Source organism: Taudactylus pleione, unplaced genomic scaffold (genome assembly GCF_031769625.1).
Source record: "Taudactylus pleione unplaced genomic scaffold, aTauple2 ptg000026l, whole genome shotgun sequence".
NCBI lineage: Eukaryota > Metazoa > Chordata > Amphibia > Anura > Myobatrachidae > Taudactylus > Taudactylus pleione.
In genome coordinates this window covers 34,724,240-34,745,783 of record NW_028284428.1, presented here as the reverse complement: position 1 = coordinate 34,745,783, position 21,544 = coordinate 34,724,240, and the positions used below count along the sequence as shown (strand labels likewise).

Sequence of the window (21,544 nt, the reverse complement as noted above, 5' to 3'; positions counted from 1 at the left end):
TGGATCATTTTGATCAATAAATGAATAATGAAGTATACTGTATATTATTGTGTGGTATTTGATTTACTGGGTTTGCTAGGCCTAAGGCCTTTCTAGGACTAAAGGTCTGCATGCATCTAAGGTAACATTTATGCAGATATTCTGAAAATGTTATGGGCTACACACATTTTATAGTATCACTGTGCTTAATACAAAGAAATAAAAACAAACTTTTTACGTATTTCAGCACACTATTTCTTTCCATTTGATTCCCAAGTGATTCAGGTCCCCCCAAAAATTACCACTAAACTTAATGAGGTATTTCTCAGGACTATAGAAATATTCAATGTTTGTGCTCTAATACTCTAAAATAATTGACTGATACAGTAATAAAATAATTTGGTTTAACATTTTTCAATTTAATGTGGGTCTTTCTTGCATATTGTGTGCTTCTCTTTATATCAAACTATCACTTCACATGTGATGTCACAATGGTGACATCATCGGTTTCCCCTTTATCAGTCTGCTTCTGTATTGATTAAGCACAGCATTCTCCTGCACAGGACCACAGAACATTAATATAAATATTCGATCAGATATAACAGCTTAATATTCATTATTAGTTATCCAAGTAACAGTAAAAACAAAACAGTCAATAAAACAAATTATAATTAAAGGCATGACATTTAACAAAAAGGTGAAGATACTGTACATATTAAGATTAATCATCTTTTATATTTATTTTCCAAACCTATTATACACATTTCATTTATACACATACATTATAAATTTTATATGTAAATACTATTAGTTTAGATCCAACATATGATGCATTATCTCTATCTGCTCAAGTAGTTTCCAGAAGAATCATAAATATACATTATTGTGGTACTTTAAATGAGGCAAACTTTGCTGTATTATGGCTCAGTAATTTTATTTCCACTTATCCTTGTTAATAATTTATTAATAATATTATCTATTGTTGTTGAGCTTTTCATTTAACTCATTAATAAATATATATTTCTAAAACGAAATTTGTTTGATCATTGTAGCATTACAGCTACAAATGCAATGGTAAAACATATGGAAACTTATTTAATAATCTGATGCAGGCAGCACAATTATGACAATTAATTTCATTAACCTAATTAGCTCTAGATTAATCAAATTTTTATCTGAGTTCTTGTTAAATGGGAACTCCAATTACACTGTACGCCTTATATTGTATTATTAACATAAAATGTCAATAAATAGTCTACAATGTTTTTGAGCCGAGATCCAGTCTCTTCACTACTTTATTACTCATAAAATTAGAGATGAAGAATGGAGGATTCATCTCTTGGTTAATCAGTGGATATTCTAGTGATGTATCTAGTCCACTGCTCATGTCCTATATTCTTCAGATGGTGCCACCCGGGGAAGAGACCAAATTAATGCACTTGGGATAAAAACTGCACCATTTATGCCATCTACAGTGTGTGTATTCCAGGGAATAGTTGGGGCAAGGGAAGGATACTGAGAAAATGTATATGGCGACTGGAAGTTTCAGTAATGTCTTGCAATCTGCAAAACCTTCAAATGCAAATCTAACATAAACAATTATGTATGTTCTAGTGTTTTCCGTAATAAAAGAAATACTTTAGTGAAATGATCAGAACATTGGTAAGTGAGAAAGTCACATCCACTCATACACATGCAAGAATTCAAAAGTTAGAGTGAACTCTGAGTGACGTGCAGCTTTCAGTGAGCACTAGTGAAGACTTTTCAGTACTCTTTTGTTCAAGTATCTAATGCAGTCTATATACATTTCCTTGTGACCTGATGACAATTAGGCATGTAATACAAACATTTCTTCCATGCGAGCCTCAGTAATGTTCCAGCTCTTGCTCTTCAGACTTGTAAAAAATAGAGAAATGCTCCCATTTTTCCCAAGAGATTGTGCACGATGTGTCCTACATACACGTTCTACAGTCTAGTTGAACATGATTGATTCAGGGTCTTGATTAGCCATTTGAGCCATGTGCCTTAAAACATCCTTTTTAGTTATAATACCCAGAAGCCTCCTGTCGGAAAGAACCAGGAAAAAAAACATAAAGATCATTAGAAAACAGTTTACTACAATTTATTTTACTGCACACGTGGCTCCAGTAAATCACACAAGATCTGTCTCTGTGCATCAATAAAACAGCGTGAAACAAGGAGAAAAAGACATGATGTGTTATTTCTTAATTTCCATTTGGCTTCCAGAAAGCCGAGCAGATGTGGTGCTGAAATGACGGAACACATTAGATGCTGTGCAGCCTTCGGATCAACACTTTTACATGGCAGCCGGTATTTTCAGCAAAAGTTGGAAAAAAACAATGTATTTTTTTGAATAACAGAAAAATACTGTAAATGCCAAGGAAGTGGGTCATTTCACAACAATGAAATGACCCACTTCCAGCATTTATGGAACTATGATGTTTCTTTTTTTTAAAATAATAAATATATATGTATATATAAATATATATATATATATATATATATATATATCACCATTTTTCATATATAGAGTACATGCAAATCTCTATTATTTCTGTAAATATTAACACCTTTAAGATGTCAGCAGTATAAGAAATGTGTCTATGTAAAAAAAACTTAAATAACTAAAAAAAAAACAGGCAAGTCCTCATTTAGTAACAAGGTGGAATGTAATAAGTGCAGAAATGCAGTAAAACCCTAAAAAATTAAGTTTTTGGGGGCCTAACGCATTTCTCATATATACTAAGCATCTTTAGATGGTGTTACCCAATAGAAGTATATGGGCTTCTTTTCATGACACCCCTGAGAGGGATCCAATCAGATCTCTCCCAGCTCCCACCGCGGAGCGCGTGTCCTACGCATGCGCAGGACTTCTGGCTCATAAACCCGGAAGTCCTTCTATCGTAAAGGACAGCTCTTACCGGGAGAGATGTCCTTTGCTATTTTCTAGGTACATATGACGATATTATCGCCGGTATGTCCCCGATAATTAGCTGTATGTACAGCATCGCGGATGCTATGCTTAGTACATCCCGCCCACAATGAGAAATGCCATATTCTATCATTTGTTCTGCAACCCACTGGCCGGGAAGAGATGAACCAGCACTTACTTGAAAGATCAAAGCACAAGGTTCTTTTATTGAAGTAGTATGTACATCAATTTCAACAAAGCAAGATATTTTCATAGAGGCATATATTTATGTTTCGTTTGTTATTGAGGAAATACAAATATGGGTTGTTATAAATATCAGTTATTTTCTGTGATCAGAAAACAGCTAAATAGCCACCAGCAGATCTCAGAAACCAATTACCCTTTAAGAAGAAATACAGCTTCTTTATTGGTTTTAATAAAAATATTACCATACTTTAGTGAAAACTTTTTTGTGTGCACATAACATGGAGCACGTGACACAGACAGACACGTTGTGACAATTTACAGTACCCTCTGTGTGAAAGGTGGATTCAAGTCTCCTACATTCTATTACACTCTCTGATATTAGAAAAGGTTTGGGAAACTAACCAGGCAAAGGCTCTATACACGACTGCTATATGTCAAAGAAGCCGTGTATTGCATCACTTTGACTTTTATTTAATAATGCAAATACAGAGCTATGCTGGTTTGTCTAATAAGACATTTCAATGATTAAAGTTGATAGCGAGTGTAAACCCCTCAGCTGTGTTTGAGAGAGGCGTCTCAATGTTCCGTACGTATCACACATTTTTCCGGCTATATATCATGCCATGTTAGAAAAGAAAAACACAAATATTTTTTTGTTATAAAAGGTATAAAGCCAACTTATATTTAAAAAAAAAATGACTAAAAGAGCCAAAATAGCAATAGCACACATGGGGGCATATACAATTGGGCGCAAGGTTTAGTGAGGTAAAAACATCGCACCCCTCACGCCCAATTTAGAAATACCGTGGGTATGCGCGCTTCCGATACCCATGATATTCAATTCCAAAAATACTGGTCACGGGGTTTTCAGTTCTGAAAACCCCGTGCTGCGGAATTTTAAAAAAAAACTCCACTTACCTTGCCTGGGGTCTCCAGTGGTCTCTCCTCTCTCTTCTTACTGGGGAGGGGGCTGCTGGGAGGGGCAAGGGCTGCTGGGAGATGTAGTTCTCCCAGCGCCAAATCCGTGGGCCACACAAACACTGTGGGGGCACACTGACAGTGGGACACACACACACATACACACTTACATACACAACACACACTGACATACTCACCGCTGCTGCAGAAGAGCCGGTTCCCAACGCAGGATGAAGAAGACAGCGCTGCAGGAGGTAAGCAATTAAGGACTAATTAAGCTAATTGGATACTTCCAATTGCTTAATTAGTCCTCAGGGGGGGTGCCGCGGGGGTGTCAGAGCAAGTCCTTGTGATTTTACCTAAAATCATCGATTTTAGGAAAAATCACGCTTGCTCAGGAGGTGCGTGGAAAAAACCTCCCGGCGCGTGTTTAAAAAAAAAAAACTTACCTAATAGAATAGCAAAAAACCCGCACCTACAGGAAAAACCTTGCAGGTACGGGTTTTTTGCTATTCTCGCAGCCTATTGAATATGCCCCATGGATTTTTATTTGATATGCCCAAACCACATCTAGCTGTATTTTTGCAGTAATAGTATGTTGTTACGGGATGCGTTCAGCATCCCGTAGGTCAGGATGCTGATGTTTGCATTACCTTCGCTGGAAACCCAACGCCGTTAAGTACCGGGGTTGTGGGAAGGATTTAGGCACTAGGGAGATGATTAGTCACTAAAGGAGGAGGGGGAGGTTAGGTTCAGGCACTAGGGAGGGAGGTTAGGGTTAGACACCAAAGAGGGAGGGTTATGGTAGGGAGAGGGAGAGGGTTAGCATACTGATCAACAAGTGTCGATATGTTAACCTTGTTGGGATCCCGACATCGGGATTCCGACCGCCAGGATCCCAACTGTCGGCATTTCATACCCAACCCGTTGTGCCCATATACTATGCACTTTTTAACCAATTATTTGGCAGCTACTTATTACCTGAGGCACTTCAACATCTCCGCTTCCCTAACAGCCCCCTTAACAGCAGCTGAACCTGTAGAAGTGCTAGCACACAGTCTGTCTGGCACCTAAATTTGATACCTGAACTGGGCGTTTCTGATAGAAATTCTGTTTCCTCTACCACAGTACATCAAAGTAAGTATGCTATAAGAAATTAGAAGGGGGTAAATCAGAACATGACTAGCCACTAGAGAGCTCCTTTGGGTACTATGGGAGAGATGTATCAAGCCTTGGAGAGAAATAAAAAGAAGTAGTTGCCCAAAGCAACCAATCAGCTTCTGTCATTTCAAAGATTGTGCTAGACTAGATAAATAGCAGTTCGAAGCTGAGTGGTTGCTTTGGGCAACTTGTTCACTTTATCTCCTGCAAGGCTTGATACATCTCCCCCATGTGAGAAAAATGAGTATCACGTAAAATGTGTATGTCTATGCAGGTGACTGAGAGATGGGCATTTTCTAACTTTTCCTTGGGTAAAATAACACATTGAACCACCATAGGTATAAAAGAAAATGAGAGGGCCATGAAGCAACATTTTTAATTACTAATTTTATCTTAAAACAATGCAGTTTCATATTTACTACTTAAAGCCCAGCAAATACCTGTTACACAGTCACTCTTTGTCAAAGTTAAAAGGGACACACTCACAACATCCATTAATAAATAGTGCAGGTCTGTGTTAGCACATGCACAAGTGTGAGTTAAACAAATCACAAAATGTAATGCACCATTATGAAAAGTATACATTAGAGGCATTTAGTACTTTGTGCTCACATAAAACAAAATCAACTCAAGGCTGATCATTTCTTTCACTGAATCCAAGAGAACCTGTAACTTATGTTCAGGGCCGGCTCCAGGTGGAGCAGTACCCTGTTCCTGTATGGGTCAGCGCCTTTATCACCTGCGCCAAAAAGGGGTGTGGCCTAAGTTCCATAGCCCACACCCCCTATATGACGTTATTTGGGGGTGTGCCTGTATGGCACACATTCTGTTTTATGTCATGCTGGGGACAAGCCCAGCACTCCGTCAGTAGCTGGGCTACACCCAGCCCTCTCCATGCACTGAATCGACACCGCGCACATGCGTGCTGCATTCATTCAGCTTCACTGACACCGCCGTGCTATGCTTAGTAAAGCAGAGCTGCGACTGTGGTGCGTATCCCCAACCTCCCACAGGACACTTCGGCCCGTGGGTGGAACAGCAGGACAGTGCAATAAAAGCTAGACTATGTTGCTGACTTCTTATGGGAAGGAATACCTGCCACAACCCTGTAAATGACTAATAATATATAGATGATTAAACAAGTTTATCAATAAGCAGCATGGGAGTGCCATGCCTTGAGCTGTCGTTTTATCGGATTTTGCACCTATTGGGCCAAATGTAATAGGGTGAGAGTTTAGAAAATGTCAGTGTTTAGCAGTAAACTCTCACATTGTTCGAGTTTTATATTCAAAATAGGAAAACACCTGTATGAGATTTGAAAATGTGAGAGTTTTTTGAGTCTGAAAAACATTCAAGTTTGCTGTCTCTTTATGCTCGGACTCTATTACATTGGGTGAGCTTAAGAAGCAAACTCTCACATTTTCTAAACTCTCATCCTATTACATATGGCCCTGGGCTTACTATTAGAGTAGGATATACAAAGGAAAAGATGAATGTGTAAATAGCATACATTCAGTCTGACACATGCAGCTCTATAAAAGTGCACCCTGTGCCAGCCCCGCCCCCTAAACCCTTAACGTCATGGTTTGACGGGATCGGTATGGAATACCGCCGGACTAATCCCGACAGCGGAAGACCGGCAATGAAGATCCCGACAGGTAAGTATTTTTTCTATTACTATATACTGCATCCCGGTATCACACCTATGAGACATTCAGACCTGCTTGCAAGCGCTTAAGCGCTCGTAAGTGGGTCGATGTTGAGGCCCTGTGCATGCACAGCGGCCGCACTGCGCGTGCGCAAGCCCCTGTGCGATAGAGAAATTCTCTAGCTCCGGGACTCACTACAAAAGGTGGAGGCTGTCGATGGTCACCCACAGCCTAGCGAGCGGCCAGGAGGCCGGATCTGAACATAGAAGCGGCCGCCCTCATTCAGAGCGAGCGCTCGCATTTTGCGAGCAGCTCTGAATAGGGTCCCTAGGGTGCAGGGCCACCGGCTCTGGGAAGTAGAGCACTGGCCAGAATGTCTCTTGGACGTTCCGTGCGGCTCTGCAGTAGTGCTACAGGCTGCAGGGTGCCTTCCAGGCAATTTTACAAGCAAAACGAGCACCAGAGTCTACTCACTTGCGCCTCTGACGAGAGGAGGGGGCCCGGATGAAGCCTGCATACGGGCCCCCTCCTCTCTTAACTCACCCCTGCATACAAGTGTGTATACTTGGAATGGGTATGAAATACCGCCAGCCGCATGGCTGGCGGTTCGATTCCCGTCAGCGGCAGGCCGACATCAGCAGAGTTCCGAGCCGTGGAAGTCCGACAGCGCTGGAAATTCCGATCGTGGATAGGTGAGTATCTACTAACCTAACCCTAACCCTCCTTAGGGGTGCCTAACCCTAACTTCCCCCCCCAAGTGCCTAACCCTAATCCCCCCTCTAAGTACCCAACCCTAACCACCCCCTTCCCCGCTGCCTAAACCTAAGTCCCCCGGGGGGGTGCCTAACCCTAATTCCCCCCCGGGGGTGCCTAACCCTAACCCTCCCTCCCCCTAGCCTAACCCTAACCCTCCCGGGGGGGGGGGGCCTAACCCTAAGTCCCCCCGGGAGCCCTAAACCTAACCCTCCCCCCGCGGCTGTCCGCTTGCGGCGCCCGGCATCGCTACGATCGGGATGCCGGGCGCCGGTCTCCCGGCGTCGGGGAGATGCGGGCATCTACATCTAGACGCCCGGCATTTCACCCTTGCCGGGATATGACAGTCGGGAAGCCGGCTGCCGGTATTCAGGCAGTCGGCTTCCCGATTGCTTCCCGTATACTTAAGCCCCATGATAGTGCAGAGATAGCATAGAGATGTGGCTTAACAGTGTTAACATCATGCAACTTTAGCATTTACTACTATTTGCATACAATATAATAATGAAATTGACTGTCATAGAGATAAAAGAGAATGTTGACTGAATAGTATTTACTACATTGTCTGGACAGTTTTTTATGGCATTAAAGATAAAAATTAAAAGGTGGGAAGAACACGTGTTAATTTCAATTATATTTTTGATTTGGATTTTATTACATTCTATATTAAAAATGCTACATTCTCATTAATTAATAACTCCAGACAATATTCTCTTGTGTATATGACACTTCATTGCATTATTATATTATTATACAAATAGGGTAATACAACATTAGTATTTACTACTAATGCTGCCAACTTACAGTACATCTCTATACCATCTTTAGGCTATCCCTTCGCACTAGTTATACTGATGGACACCAGGTGCTGGACAGATGCATCAAGTTCAAAATATGCACGTACTACATATGTTTCTTTATAGTGCTTGTTTTTATGATCTGAGCACAAAGGAGTCCACCTCGCCTTTCAGTAAAGTCAGAATTGATAGAAATAATTGAAAGCTCAGGTCAGCATAGGGAGTCACTCCCATGTGGCAAGACTTAAGCACTGATCCAAAACATTCTTACCTCTGAGCAGCTGACAACATCTCCAGAGCCTCCTTGGACCAGAGCAGTGGACAACACCTACAGGCCATCACGGATCACAGCATGAAGGGATCAGCAGTGATCTTGAAAGACCTAATCGCTCATTTATGGGTCTATTAAAGGCAGAAAAGCTGTTTTTCCTGGAAAAAAAATAATGTTTTTCTGAAGTCATAACCTCTTCCTACCTATCAAACTCTCCCTGCCTGTCATAGCTTTCCCAGGTATTGTACAGGTATCTCGGGACAGCAATAGCAGAAAAAAATAAGTGATAAAAATGCTTTATTTATGGAAATAAAGCATTTATTCAAATTGTACTATTGTTACATATTATTATTCAAAGTTTTTTCTGCAATATCAACAAAGTGACGCTTACCCACTCCGAGTGACAAGACATTGCCTCAGTCCCAGTTTTCTAAAAATGTCCACCACGGTCTCCATTGGTGTGTGGTCGGTGACTGTGAAGGGGCTCAGGTTAAGTATTCGTCTCAGTTTCAGAGGGTGAGGGCTGTTAGCTGGAAGTTCCGGGGGGTCTTCTGTAAAATATATTACTGAGTTGCTCACCACCCCATCTTGTCTCTGTCTGGCATTTTCTGTAAATTAAATAAAGCTTCCCATGAGCATCATTTTATCAAATCAATTGTAAACACATCAACATGTATTTTCTAACATGGTTATAAAGTAAGTTCATAAAAATATGAGATATGGTAAGAACTTACCCTTGTTATCTCTATTTCTACGAAGTCCATAGGGTTCCACAGGATACCTTGGGGTATAGGTGTGACGTCAGTCGCAGGGCACCAAAGAGTTAAGCTTTCAGCCTCCCAGGATGCACTAGGTCCCCCTCCTATACCCCGCCCCCAGGCCAAGGCACCTCAGTTAGTTACCAAGCCATAGGCCGGAGGAGGAGAAGGAAGAGAGAGAACAAAGATCTGGACACATACAAGAATCACATTCTCACCAGAGGGAGACGGAAAACCGGTGACCAGAGCAAAGCCCATCTGCAGCACAGGTGCGACAGGGCGGGAGTCCTGTGGAACCCTATGGACTTCGTAGAAATAGAGATAACAAGGGTAAGTTCTTACCATATCTCATATTTTCTACTTCAGGGTCCATAGGGTATCCACAGGATACCTTGGGGATGTCCCAAAGCAGTATCCTTTAAGGGTGGGGACGCTCCTGTGCAGAAAGGAGAATCCGCCGCCCGAAGGAAGCATCCTGAGAGGCGAAGGTGTCAAACCTGTAATACCTCACGAAGGTATGGACAGAAGACCACGTAGCAGCCTTGCAGATCTGAACTGCCGAGGCACCACGTCAAGCTGCCCACGAAGGACCCACAGACCTAGTGGAATGAGCCTTCAGAGAAGGAGGGACCGGTAGGCCTTCATGAAGATAAGCTTCAGAAATAGCCATACGGATCCAGGCTGCCAAAGTTTGCTTTGAAGCAGGCCAACCCTTTTTACAGAAGCCATAGAGGACAACAAAGCGTCCGACTTCCTAAACAAAGAAGTGCGGTCCACATAAGTCCTTAAGGCCCGCACAACATCCAAAGAGGCCTCACCCACGGAAAGACCCGGTGAGTTAAAGGCCGGAACAACTATTTCCTCGTTAACCTGAAACTGGGAAACAACTTTGGGGAGAAACTCGGGCCGAGTGCGGAGCACTGCCCTGTTCCCATGAAAAAAACCAAGAAAGGGGGTCTACAAGAAAGAGCCCCTAACTCAGAAACACGTCTGGCTGAAGCAACGGCCAGAAGGAAAACAGTCTTAGCTGTTAGCCATTTAATATCCACTGAGCCCAGTGGTTCAAACGGCGGTCCTTGGAGAGTCCTCAGGACCACAGCCAAATCCCAAGGCGCCACAGGTGGAACAAAGGGCGGCTGAATACGGAGAACACCTTGCATAAAGGTGCGCACATCCGGGATTGTAGCAATCCTATGGTGAAACCAGACAGATAGGGCCGAAACCTGTACCTTCAAAGAAGCAAGGCGAAGCCCATGATCTAGTCCCGCTTGCAGGAAGGCGAGAATCCGAGACAGACGAAACTCCCGCGGTGCATAACCTCTCGGTCGACACCACTGGAAGAACGTATGCCACACGCGATGGTATATCCTCGCGGAAGACGGTTTCCGAGCTCGTAACATGGTACACAGCATAGAGCTGGCAAACCCCCAGGACCTCAGCATGGCCGTCTCAACAGCCACGCCGCCAAAGACAGCCGAGTCAGGTCCGGGTGAAGACAAGGACCCTGAGACAGAAGGTCCGGTCGTAGCGGCAACCGCAGAGGACTGTCCACGGACAGACCCTGAAGGTCTGAGAACCAGTGCCGTCTGGGCCACGCGGGAGCTATCAACAGGAGCGTCCCTCCTTCCTGTTTGAATTTCCGGATTACCCGTGGAAGAAGGGAGACCGGAGGGAACAGGTATGCGAACCTGAACGTCCACCGGACGGACAGAGCATCCACCAGAGACGCCCCTTCGTCTCTTGTGCGAGACCCGTACACCGGCAACTTGTTGTTGTGCCGGGACGCCATGAGGTCGATTTCTGGAAGACCCCACCTGTCCACCAGTAGTTGAAAAACGTCCGGGTGCAGGGACCATTCCCCTGGATGAACGTCCTGGCGACTTAGAAAGTCCGCCTCCCAATTTAGCACTCCCGGGATGAAGACCGCTGATATGGCCGGAAGATTGCGCTCCGCCCAAACCAGGATCCGAGAGACCTCTACGAGAGCCGCCCGACTGCGAGTTCCTCCTTGCCTGTTTATGTAGGCCACGGTGGTAGCATTGTCCGACTGGACCTGCACCGGGTGACCCTGGAGAAACCGCTGTGCCTGCAGGAGAGCATTGAAGACCGCACGGAGTTCCAAGATATTTATTGGAAGCTCCGCTTCTGTCGGTGTCCACCTGCCCTGGAACAAGTGTGGACCCGAAACTGCTCCCCAGCCCCGAAGACTGGCGTCCGTTGTCAACAGGACCCAATTTGGAACCCAGAACGGACGTCCCTTGTTGAGGTGGGTCATCTTTAACCACCACGCAAGGGACAGGCGAACCTCCGGGGTGAGCACAATCGTCTGGAACTTCAGAGACTGAGGCAGCCCGTTCCACTTGGACAGGATCAGGTGCTGCAGAGGTCTAGAGTGAAACTGGGCGTATTCCACCATGTCGAACACCGACACCATGGAGCCCAGTAACCTCATCGCCGAGTGTAAGGACACCCGGCGGCTGTGCAGACAACTGCGCACCCTTGACTGTAAAGCAGAGATCTTGTCCTCCGTCACGAAGATCCTTTGCTGTCCCGAGTCCAATAAGGCTCCAAGATGCAGAATCCTCCGAGACGGGATTAGAGTGGACTTCTGCCAGTTAATTAGCCAGCCGTGCCGTTGCAGCAGTGCAATGGTCAGGTCCAAGTGGTGTAACAGGAGCTCTGGAGATCCTGCCACCAATAACAGGTCGTCCAAGTACGGCAACATGCGGACTCCTTGCAGCCGCAGAGAAGCCGCCATGACCGCCATAGCGTCCTGTATGTCCAATGACACCATGTAGTCCCCAGGTTCCAGCGCCAGAATGATGGACCGTAGGGTCTCCATCCGAAACTTCGGGACCCGCAAAGACTTGTTGAGTGCTTTGAGGTTGAGAATCGGACGATATGACCCATTGGGTTTCTGTACCAAAAATAGATTTGAATAGAAACCCTGGCCCCTCTGGGAGAATGGAACAGGCACTATAACTCCAGCCTGGAGCATAGTGTGCAATACCTTCCGCAGCTCCGTAGCCTTGTTCCGGTCTGATGGTAGACCCGTGGTGAAGAATCGAGCCGGGGGTCTGTGCCGGAAGGAGAGGGCGTACCCGTGAGAGACCACCTCCAGAACCCAAGTGTCTGTCGTAGTGAACGACCAACACCGGGAGAACTGCAGCAGGCGGCCTCCCACCCTGGGATCCCCCAAGGGGAGACCCGGACCGTCAGGCCGCAGGCTTGTCATCTGGCTTGGGGGCCGGACGTCTGGTACTCCATGCCTGTTTCCGGGGCTTGCCCGATTTCTTAGGGCCAGCCTGTCGAGGAAACGACTGTGGTTTGGGCCTGCCCTGGGCCCTAGATGACCGAAAGGACGATGGTCCAGAACCAGAAGGAGCAGCGGCCGACGGGAGACAAGCAGATTTGGCTGCCGCCAGCGTGGCCACAATCTTATCCAGATCCGGACCGAAGAGAACTTCTCCGGTAAACGGCAACGCTTCCAGACCTTTCTTGGATCTGCGTCCGCCTTCCAGGATCGCAGCCACAAGGTGCGACGAGCAGCTACCGCTGCTGAAGAAATTCTAGACACCAGAGTACTAATGTCTAGAGCCGCCTCGTTGATGTAGGTGGCCGAATCACGGAGATTGCCAATCAACTCCGCTTGTTCGGCCGGACAGTCGGATTCAAAAGAAGCCTCTAATGAATCCGCCCAGCGCTCCATCGCTCTGGCAACCCAGCAAATGGCCATAGCCGGCCGTGCTGCCCCCCCTGCAAGGGAATAAGCGGACTTCAGGCAGATTTCTACCTTGCGGTCCGTAGCATCCTTAAGGGAGGACATGGATGGCATCGGCAATGTGGCACTACGGACAAGACGGGTCACGTGAGAATCCACCTGTGGAGGGGATTCACACTTAGCAAAATAATTATCCGCGAACGGATAAGCCACCGCCAGGCGTCTCTGCGGCTGGTATCTTTTGCCAGGTTGTTTCCACGCCTCCTCTAAATGGTCCACCAACTGACCCGAAAGAGGAAAGACTGTGGCATCGCCCTTCACATCTTTGAAAAAGGCATACTTAGATTTAGCCGCTGGGGGAACTTCGTCCTCAATCACCAAGGCTGTGCGGACCGCCCGAATAAGTCCAGGAATATATACTTTGGACTTAGCATCAGCGTCCTTAGTATGGAAAGGTTCCTGATCGTAAGGATCCAGAATCTCCCCATCATCAGACGTCCCTTCGTCATCCTCATAAGGAGCGGACAGAGACGCCACCGGCCTTTTATGAGGCCGCATCACAGACTCCCCTTGCAATACATCCGACAAGTGCTGTAAAGAACTCGTCAGGGAGTTAACCCACGCTGGCTCCTGAGAACCCGGGAGCGGGGAAATAGGGAGACTGTGGGGTACCACCAATTGTCGTGGGAACCCCTGCATGGGTGACGACACCACAGACTGCTGGGACAAACCCATCGGAGTAAACGCGGGCTGCGGAGCTAACTGGCCCACTAAAGCTGTTAACGCCTGAGCGAAACAAGCCCAGGGCGGCTCCTGTACCGGTGCTGTAACCGTAATAGGCCGCGCCATGGACAACACTGCAGGCAAAGGCCCTCCGCGCTACCCTCCCCCTCCGCTAACGGTACTTTGCACGTGGTACACTGTAGCCGGAGGGGAAAATCACTTTCAGACATGATGGCACCACGTATGTGACCTCTCTCACCAATTAAGTATTAAATAGGCGAGAGACCACCCTGCAGCACCGCACCGCAAGGGCTTTAGCAGAAAGAACAGGGACAGTAATAAAGCTGACAGTTTAGTGAAGAATAGTTACAGGCAGCGCTAGCACAGTCACATACAATGCAGAGAAATAACAATTCCTGCACTAACAGCGCTGATCACTCAACTACACAGACACAGGGCCTGGTAGGACACAGCGCTGCATACACAGACCTGAGCCACAGCGGAGGAGAGGTATGCGGGGGGACCCAGACCACGATGCTTCCTTCCAGACTTCCAGCAGCGTTCACCATGCGTTGCAGAGAAGATGGCCGCCGAGGAGCAGAGAGAAGCTGGCCTGGGGGAGGAGCGCTGACACAGGACCAGTCAGCACAGTGCAGAGAGGGCTGTGTGCAGCGGGGGAGGCGCCGGTTGTGAGACAGGGAAGGCGCGCTCCCCTGGCATGCATTTAACCCCTGGGACGCCGCAGCGCTACCGCTCTGCTGCGGTCCGCTGTCCCAGGGGGTAGTGGAAGCGCAGGTTGGTCGCCTGGCTCCACGCTGCAGCCAGTCCCCAGGGAGCCCCCTGCCTGGGGACTTAGGACCATGTGATCAGCGGGGACCCACCGCGGGACCCCGCTGCTTACCTCTGTCCCCCTTGAATCCGGCCATGGTCCGGAGCATCTGGGGTCACCGCTAGCTGTGACCCCAGACGCCCACCAGCATCCCCGGATCAGTACCGGCGTTCTGGTACCGGCCGGGTGTAGGGAAGACAGCATGGACGTCAGGACTGACTGTCCATGCTGTTCATCCAGTTGTGCAGCCACAGCTGCATGAAGAATAAGCTTCAGGGGCTCTTCTAGCCCCCACTCCAACAGGTGCACCCGACTCCGGCCGGGCACCAAACTAAACTGAGGTGCCTTGGCCTGGGGGCGGGGTATAGGAGGGGGACCTAGTGCATCCTGGGAGGCTGAAAGCTTAACTCTTTGGTGCCCTGCGACTGACGTCACACCTATACCCCAAGGTATCCTGTGGATACCCTATGGACCCTGAAGTAGAAAAGACAAATTCATTTAATTTTTACTCTGCTCTATTAGAATACATATGCTGTTCCCCTAATTAATGCTCTTGCTACATTGAGTGACCTGAATGTGACAGAATTAAATATTGCAAATATAACCATTATTCTATTTTTAATTGTTGCTTAGATACATTTTTCAAGAATAGTGTATCTAGCTGGTACCTCTTATTGCTTATTCTCCGCCTTCAGAGTTGACATTTGCAAGTTTAAATATGATTGCATTGGACATATGACGAGACAGTGACTGCATATATAGTAAGAGGTATCAGTTAGATATACTCTAGCAGTGTGTATTTTAATAAATTCATATGTTTTGGGTTATTTTTTATTTGTAAGGCATCACAAATGGTCTGCAGACCTATATGTAGGAGGTGAACATAGAATACATTAAACAATGTACAGATGAATAACACATAACTGCTCAATACAAAATTATACAATGACCAATCAACAGAACATAGACTGAGCTATTGCCAAGACAATGAGCATTAGTGATAAGCAGTGAGATGGACCAGGACCAGTACTCAGGAACATGTGCTTAAGAAACAGTGAGACAGAGGTGCAGTGATAGGAAAGAAAACACAAGGGGAGAGGGCACTGCTCGTCAACGTTTACATATATATTTATCACTGCTGTCAACAAACACCCAGGCAACACTAGTATTCAATAAAGAACAAATTGGAAAATGAGTCTTGATGTAATTAAGCTCTCTTTTTTAACATTGTACTGGTTTGCTTGAAAAGTAATACCCCTTTCACGTCGCAATCCCGGGTCACGCCTGAGATTTTGTACACGGGTCCATCCCGGGTGCGACCCCTTTCAGACTGGCGGCCCAACCCAGCTTATTGCCTGGTCAATGACAACATTGATGCCATGTGCCGAGCCAGTGCTTAGGAGATGACATCATCTTCAAGCACCGGCTCTTCTTATGCTGTAAACGCTGTTACCTGTTCACACTGCACCGCGAGCCGGGTTGAACCCATGTTCAACCCTGCTCGTTACTTGGGTTGAAATGCTCGACCAAGATTATTTCAACTGGGAGCTTTCATACTGCACAATAACCTGGGTTGCTGCGTGTTCACCTGAAATAACCCAGGTTATTGCTGGCAGTGTGAAAGGGGTATAATTTAGCCTTGCAGAGTAATTTAGCTAAACAATAGAAATCTTGTGGGGATAGTCCCTATTCATAAAAAATAATCCCCATGCTAGTAACAATCCATAAACACAACACAATCCGACTGCTGATAGTTTATGCTAGTTTTCATGAAAGAGTTAAGAATTTGAGAGATGACATTAGCCAAGTAAAGAAATTTTACTTTTTTTTTTTTACTGTTTAATTGATATAGCAGCAGATGTGCAGCATGTCAGAGAATACACATCAATAATTGCATTTTTCTGCTTATCCAGACAAGGACAATAATGGCGTGAAGCTCTAAGCTCACCAGCTGTATACAGAGCGAAGTCATTTTGTTTCCTGCTTTACAAATGTCTTTTTCTTCTGGTAGGAAGTTGCCTTTAAATTATTACTGCTCAGGGACCAAACTGGTTAGCATATAAATAGGTCTGAAGATTACAATTTTACATGTATAGAGAAGTGTTCTTAATATCAGCAATAGGCAAGACACTGTGGACGTGGTTTGTTGAGAGAGGACAATAGACATGCGAGTGGATGCCAGATAGGAAGAGGTTGCAGTAGTTGAGGTGGGAGATGATGAGGGAATTGATGTGTTGTTTTGCTGCATCTTGTGTAAGAAAGGCGTAATCTAGCAATATTCTGAAGGTGGATGCGACAGACAATAAAGTGACAAGATGTGAGGAATAAAGCAGAGGGAAAAGGCAGCTGGCTTTGGAGACAGAGGAGATTGTGGTGTTGCTGATGGTGAGGATGATATGGGAGAGGGTGCCTGGAAGGAAAGAAGATGATAAGCTCTTGTTTGGACATGTGGAGCTTTAGATAGCGTTGGGAGAGGTCAGGGGAGGATCACAATCTAATTCTCTACCACTGATACACAGATAAGGGATAATATAGCTAATAATGTGCACTATAGGATGAAACCATAGCTCCTGTAGGGAAGCCACATGAACGAAGGAGAACATACAAACACCAAGCAGAGGAACAGGACTCTAGTGCTGCAAGGTAGCAATGCTAACCACTTTGCCAGTGTCACCTTGCTGTCCCTATCTGATTTTGACCTACAACAATTTTTAAATAAAACATTTTACTTTACTGAAATGAAAGTTATATACTGTAGTTTAGTTATGTGATGTGCTCTTTTATTTAAATAGACTTAATGTACTTTGTAAACACTAAAATTGTTTGAGTAAAAGGATTTCTGAAAAGAAAAAAAAACTTCCTGGCAGTGACCTTAGCAATCTGACTGGGATCAAGTGGTTTCTCGTGTATGTTTATAAAATTATTTTACATTTGAAAAACAGTTTAAATATTTGGTCTAAGTTTTTTTTTCTTGCTTTCTTTGATTGGTTTCATCCTGCGGTATGCGATTGTTCAATGAAACTGTATACCTGATGTGACCCAAGAAACTATACAGAACATGACTAGGGCAAAATAAGAATCCACACATTGTGCCAGTCTCCTTACTGGAATAGTTCATATTTTCAGTGGTCTTCAGTTATGCTGATTTCGCAAAGGAAAGACTTTAAAAACACTTTGTAGTTACCAAGTACTGCACACACAAATCAAGGAGATGATAAAAGTAAAAGCACCACAAGACTGAAGAGCAGACAATGGTAATATATTCAAGACAACAGTAAATAGAATCCTTACCATGAGAGCTGGGATGGAGACAGGAGATGAGAAGAGTACACAATATTTTACAAACATGTTAAATCTAAGTAGAAGGTTATACATTGACTTTAACCAAATTATTCATATTCATAAGAGGTCAAATTCCGTGGTTCTGTAAAAATGCAATCAATACTCTAAGTCTCAGCTGTCTGTGGAGTCTAAACTTTTTGGACCATTAGTGGTAAACTTGAGAGATGATTTAAGAAATACATATGTGGGTAAATTCCTCTCTCTGCTCCCCGGCCTTCCCAACTCTAACATAATCTACTGTCTTTCCTCTTAATAGTTCTCCTAATGCTGGTCGCAGAATACTGAATCCCATAAATACATATGTAATGTTTCTAGAAGAGATCTGTACCAGATTTTCTTATTTAAAATCAAACCTGACATCACTCAGGACTCAACAGGGATGTATGGTGGATCTTTATTAGCTCCACATTCACATTTGAAACTCATTTCTGCGTATTTGCATGGATGGTTTCATTGATGTTAAGCATACTGTAATATATATAAAGTTATGGGAGCTGAGGCAGGGTTGCACACAAGTCGGTTTGAGTTATTTTTTGCACTGTGCATCCTCCATAGCAGAGATCTCCACTACAGGAATTTGTATTCGGTCTGAATCCTAAAATATGGATCTGATTCACTACTACAACTAACTCTCAAATAAAAAATTAAGGGCAGATTAATCAAAGGGTGAAAAACCCTACTGCCACCAAAAGCATTCATTTTCACCAGCCATTGGCGGAGTTACCACCAGTGCAGATGCGGCAAGTGCTACAGAGCAAGAAGAAAGGGGTTTCCACTATGTGAAACTTCAACTCTAAGCAGCAGGCAGTAAATAAAAAGGTTGAGAAAACAATTAGCCTCATTGCCATGATTGGACTATAATGATACATAGGCGCTACAATCATAGACAAGTTACAAGAGTAATAACTTAACATAAAAGATGAAGATGGAGATGTATCAAACCTTCTAAAGAGATGGGTGGAGAAGTTTTGCATAGCAACCAACCATCTTCTAGTTATCATTTTATAGAATATACTTGATAACTCATAGCTAGAGCCTGATTGGTTTCTTTGGGAAAAGTGTCCACTTGTCCTGTTTCTCCCCCTAAAATACAGAAGAGGTCAAATTCCAAAACTTACTTATGGCAATTATAAGTTCTCTCCTTTGGGCAAAGCCAATTAGACGTTCAGAGTCTCTGGATACCACAACAGGGAAGCCATTGTAATCTGTGTCTTTGATTAGAGTCTCTACATCTTCTACCGTCATGTTGTCCTGTGTAAGAACAGAGAGGGGTGGTTCGCCACGTCGAGGCCTCATGACGTCCGTTGCCAATGTTCTGTGGGTGAACTCATCCTTTACATCCAGAAATGGGTATCCATTTAAATGAATGTGTGCTTCATAAATTCCTTCTTTTCCAAATGCATCAGCTACCCATTTACTTGTTACTGCAGCTGCCATTAGTGGAACAATGTACTCTAGTCCACCCGTCAACTCGAACATGATAACAACCAGGGAAACAGTCATCCTAGTAACACCACCTATAATTGAAAACAATATTATATTTTACTGTATTTTACTGTAGAATGTAGATATTGTGCACTGCATTGAGCATACATTTTATCTTGAATATTATGTAATTTATGGTGACACATATGGTTACTTATATAGTCACTATGGCTAATCTAGACAAAGTTAGGCTGCTATCTGCATGTGAATATCATCAAAGCAGCAATATAGAGCAAAATGTAATTGACATTTTAATAATTTGTGGTGGAAAATGAAAATAACCATGTTCTGATCATCTTACAATGTTCACTAGAGTTCCTATGGGTGTCATGTAAGTTGGGTACCTAGTATCTTGTGCTACTCAGCATATTTATTTTAATTAAGAAAGGTAATGTTTTATAAAAGCAAAATGGAGTTTTCTTTTCATGTATTCAAACATTATTTTAACAAGTACTAGTCAAAGAGCATAATTATATTAACATATTGATGAATCAGAAAAAGCTTTTGTTGCTTAGAATGTCAGTTTAGCTGTTTTGGGGCTCATTAAATCAATTCCTAGTTTCTCGTTTTACCATTTGCAAAATTCAATTTACACCTTTGGTGCTACTTTCAGTATAGCTAAAGGGGGAAAGCCTCAGCCGGCATGAGACAATATCCTGATTCATGTTCAACTATAGGAATCATTGTCTGTGCGGCAGCTTGAAAAGCCATGTTCTGCCTAAACTGGACGTTCAACATCATACTATTAGGAGATGGCAATGGATGATGAGTACCAGTAAATGCCCATGGTCATCTGCTACCATTTAGTAGAGGGAGGAGTCATACAAGAGAGTGCAGAAACGCACTCTCCAAGAATCAAAAAATATCCTAGCGTGCTTATTTTATATAAGACGGCTCCTTTCAGTTTCAAAATGGGAAATCATTCTATTAAAATTCATTTAATGCCATTTTAAAATGTGATTTTGTAAAGAAATTAATTGGGGAAGTCTCCTCTATAAAGCACTGACTCATTCATTTAAAAGTCCTTATCAAGCGGCCTTTTCCATCACTCAGCTTTCCAAAGTGTTTTTAAGAAATGAAACACAGTTAATTCTTAAGATGCAAAGCAAAAGGAACGTTTAACTACTGTCTCAAAAATAAGGCAGCAGGAAGTAGCAACCATGGTTTGTCATTGCATTTTATTATTTAATGACATGTTGAGGAGGAGCAGTTGCAACTGATAACTAAAATCATTCTGAAAACCTTATTTTCAATACAGCATTTGCAAGCTGCCTACCAAAATGGCAGAACATATAGCTGTAATTGTGCCAAAGTCATTATTTAAATACTGAAGTGTGACACTAAGATTGCGGTTCTGTAAATTAACTTTAACCAATTCAAGTAATATATTCTACATTACTGTACCTAGGCAAGCTGCAGCTCCCACCATAGCGTACAGCCCTGGGGTGACACAATCTGCCCCTGGTCTACACCAGCTGCTAAAGATGATCCAGTCATGGTGGTGATAAGCCAATTGCTCTACGCCCACTCCAACTATACGACCAGCTATAGCTCCAACTGCTATGCTAGGAATGAATAAACCAGATGGGATCTACAAAAAACAAATACAATTGAGTCAACAATACAAAAAATGAAATGATATGTGTTATTTCGCCAACAATCTTTTAAATACAAACATTTATAGAAATGATAACATTACGATAATACACATTTACAGCAATAGTTTCACGAGCAATCTGTTCAGCTGGGGTTATCGCCCCTGTTACTCTTGTATTTACATTGTATGTAAGTGGTATCTTATGGGTCAGTGGCATATGACTCTGTTAGCAGAGCACTCACCTGCTGCCAACCTCTGATACATACAGTATAATGGGGATATTCAATGATGTGCCGGCCGGACATCACCGCAATGTCTGGCTACACACATTACCTTCTATTACGGTACACAATTTTTGCCAAATTTAACATAGATGTGTGAAGGAAAATTAGCTTTGATACATCACCCATTCGTACTGTAGG

The 21,544-nt window shown here is 44.1% G+C and overlaps 1 protein-coding gene across 6 annotated transcripts in view; it reads right to left on the bottom strand.

The window, feature by feature from the left end:
* Window positions 1–313: 313 nt before the first annotated feature.
* The window catches only part of CLCN4 (Cl-/H+ antiporter 4), a 76,860-nt gene continuing 55,629 nt past the window's right edge, over window positions 314–21,544 (bottom strand). For 5 of the 6 annotated variants that reach the window (XM_088451668.1, XM_088451672.1, XM_088451669.1 and 2 more), the window contains 4 exons: window positions 20,930–21,116; window positions 19,159–19,557; window positions 9,059–9,275; window positions 314–2,042 (listed from right to left, as the gene is read on the bottom strand). In XM_088451668.1, coding sequence (XP_088307794.1) covers window positions 1,952–2,042; window positions 9,059–9,275; window positions 19,159–19,557; window positions 20,930–21,116 — 894 coding nt within the window. In that variant the 3' untranslated portion in view covers window positions 314–1,951. Of the gene's footprint in view, window positions 2,043–8,667; window positions 8,826–9,058; window positions 9,276–19,158; window positions 19,558–20,929; window positions 21,117–21,544 lie in introns of all 6 variants that reach the window. The other variant, XR_015870419.1, reaches the window with a different exon arrangement.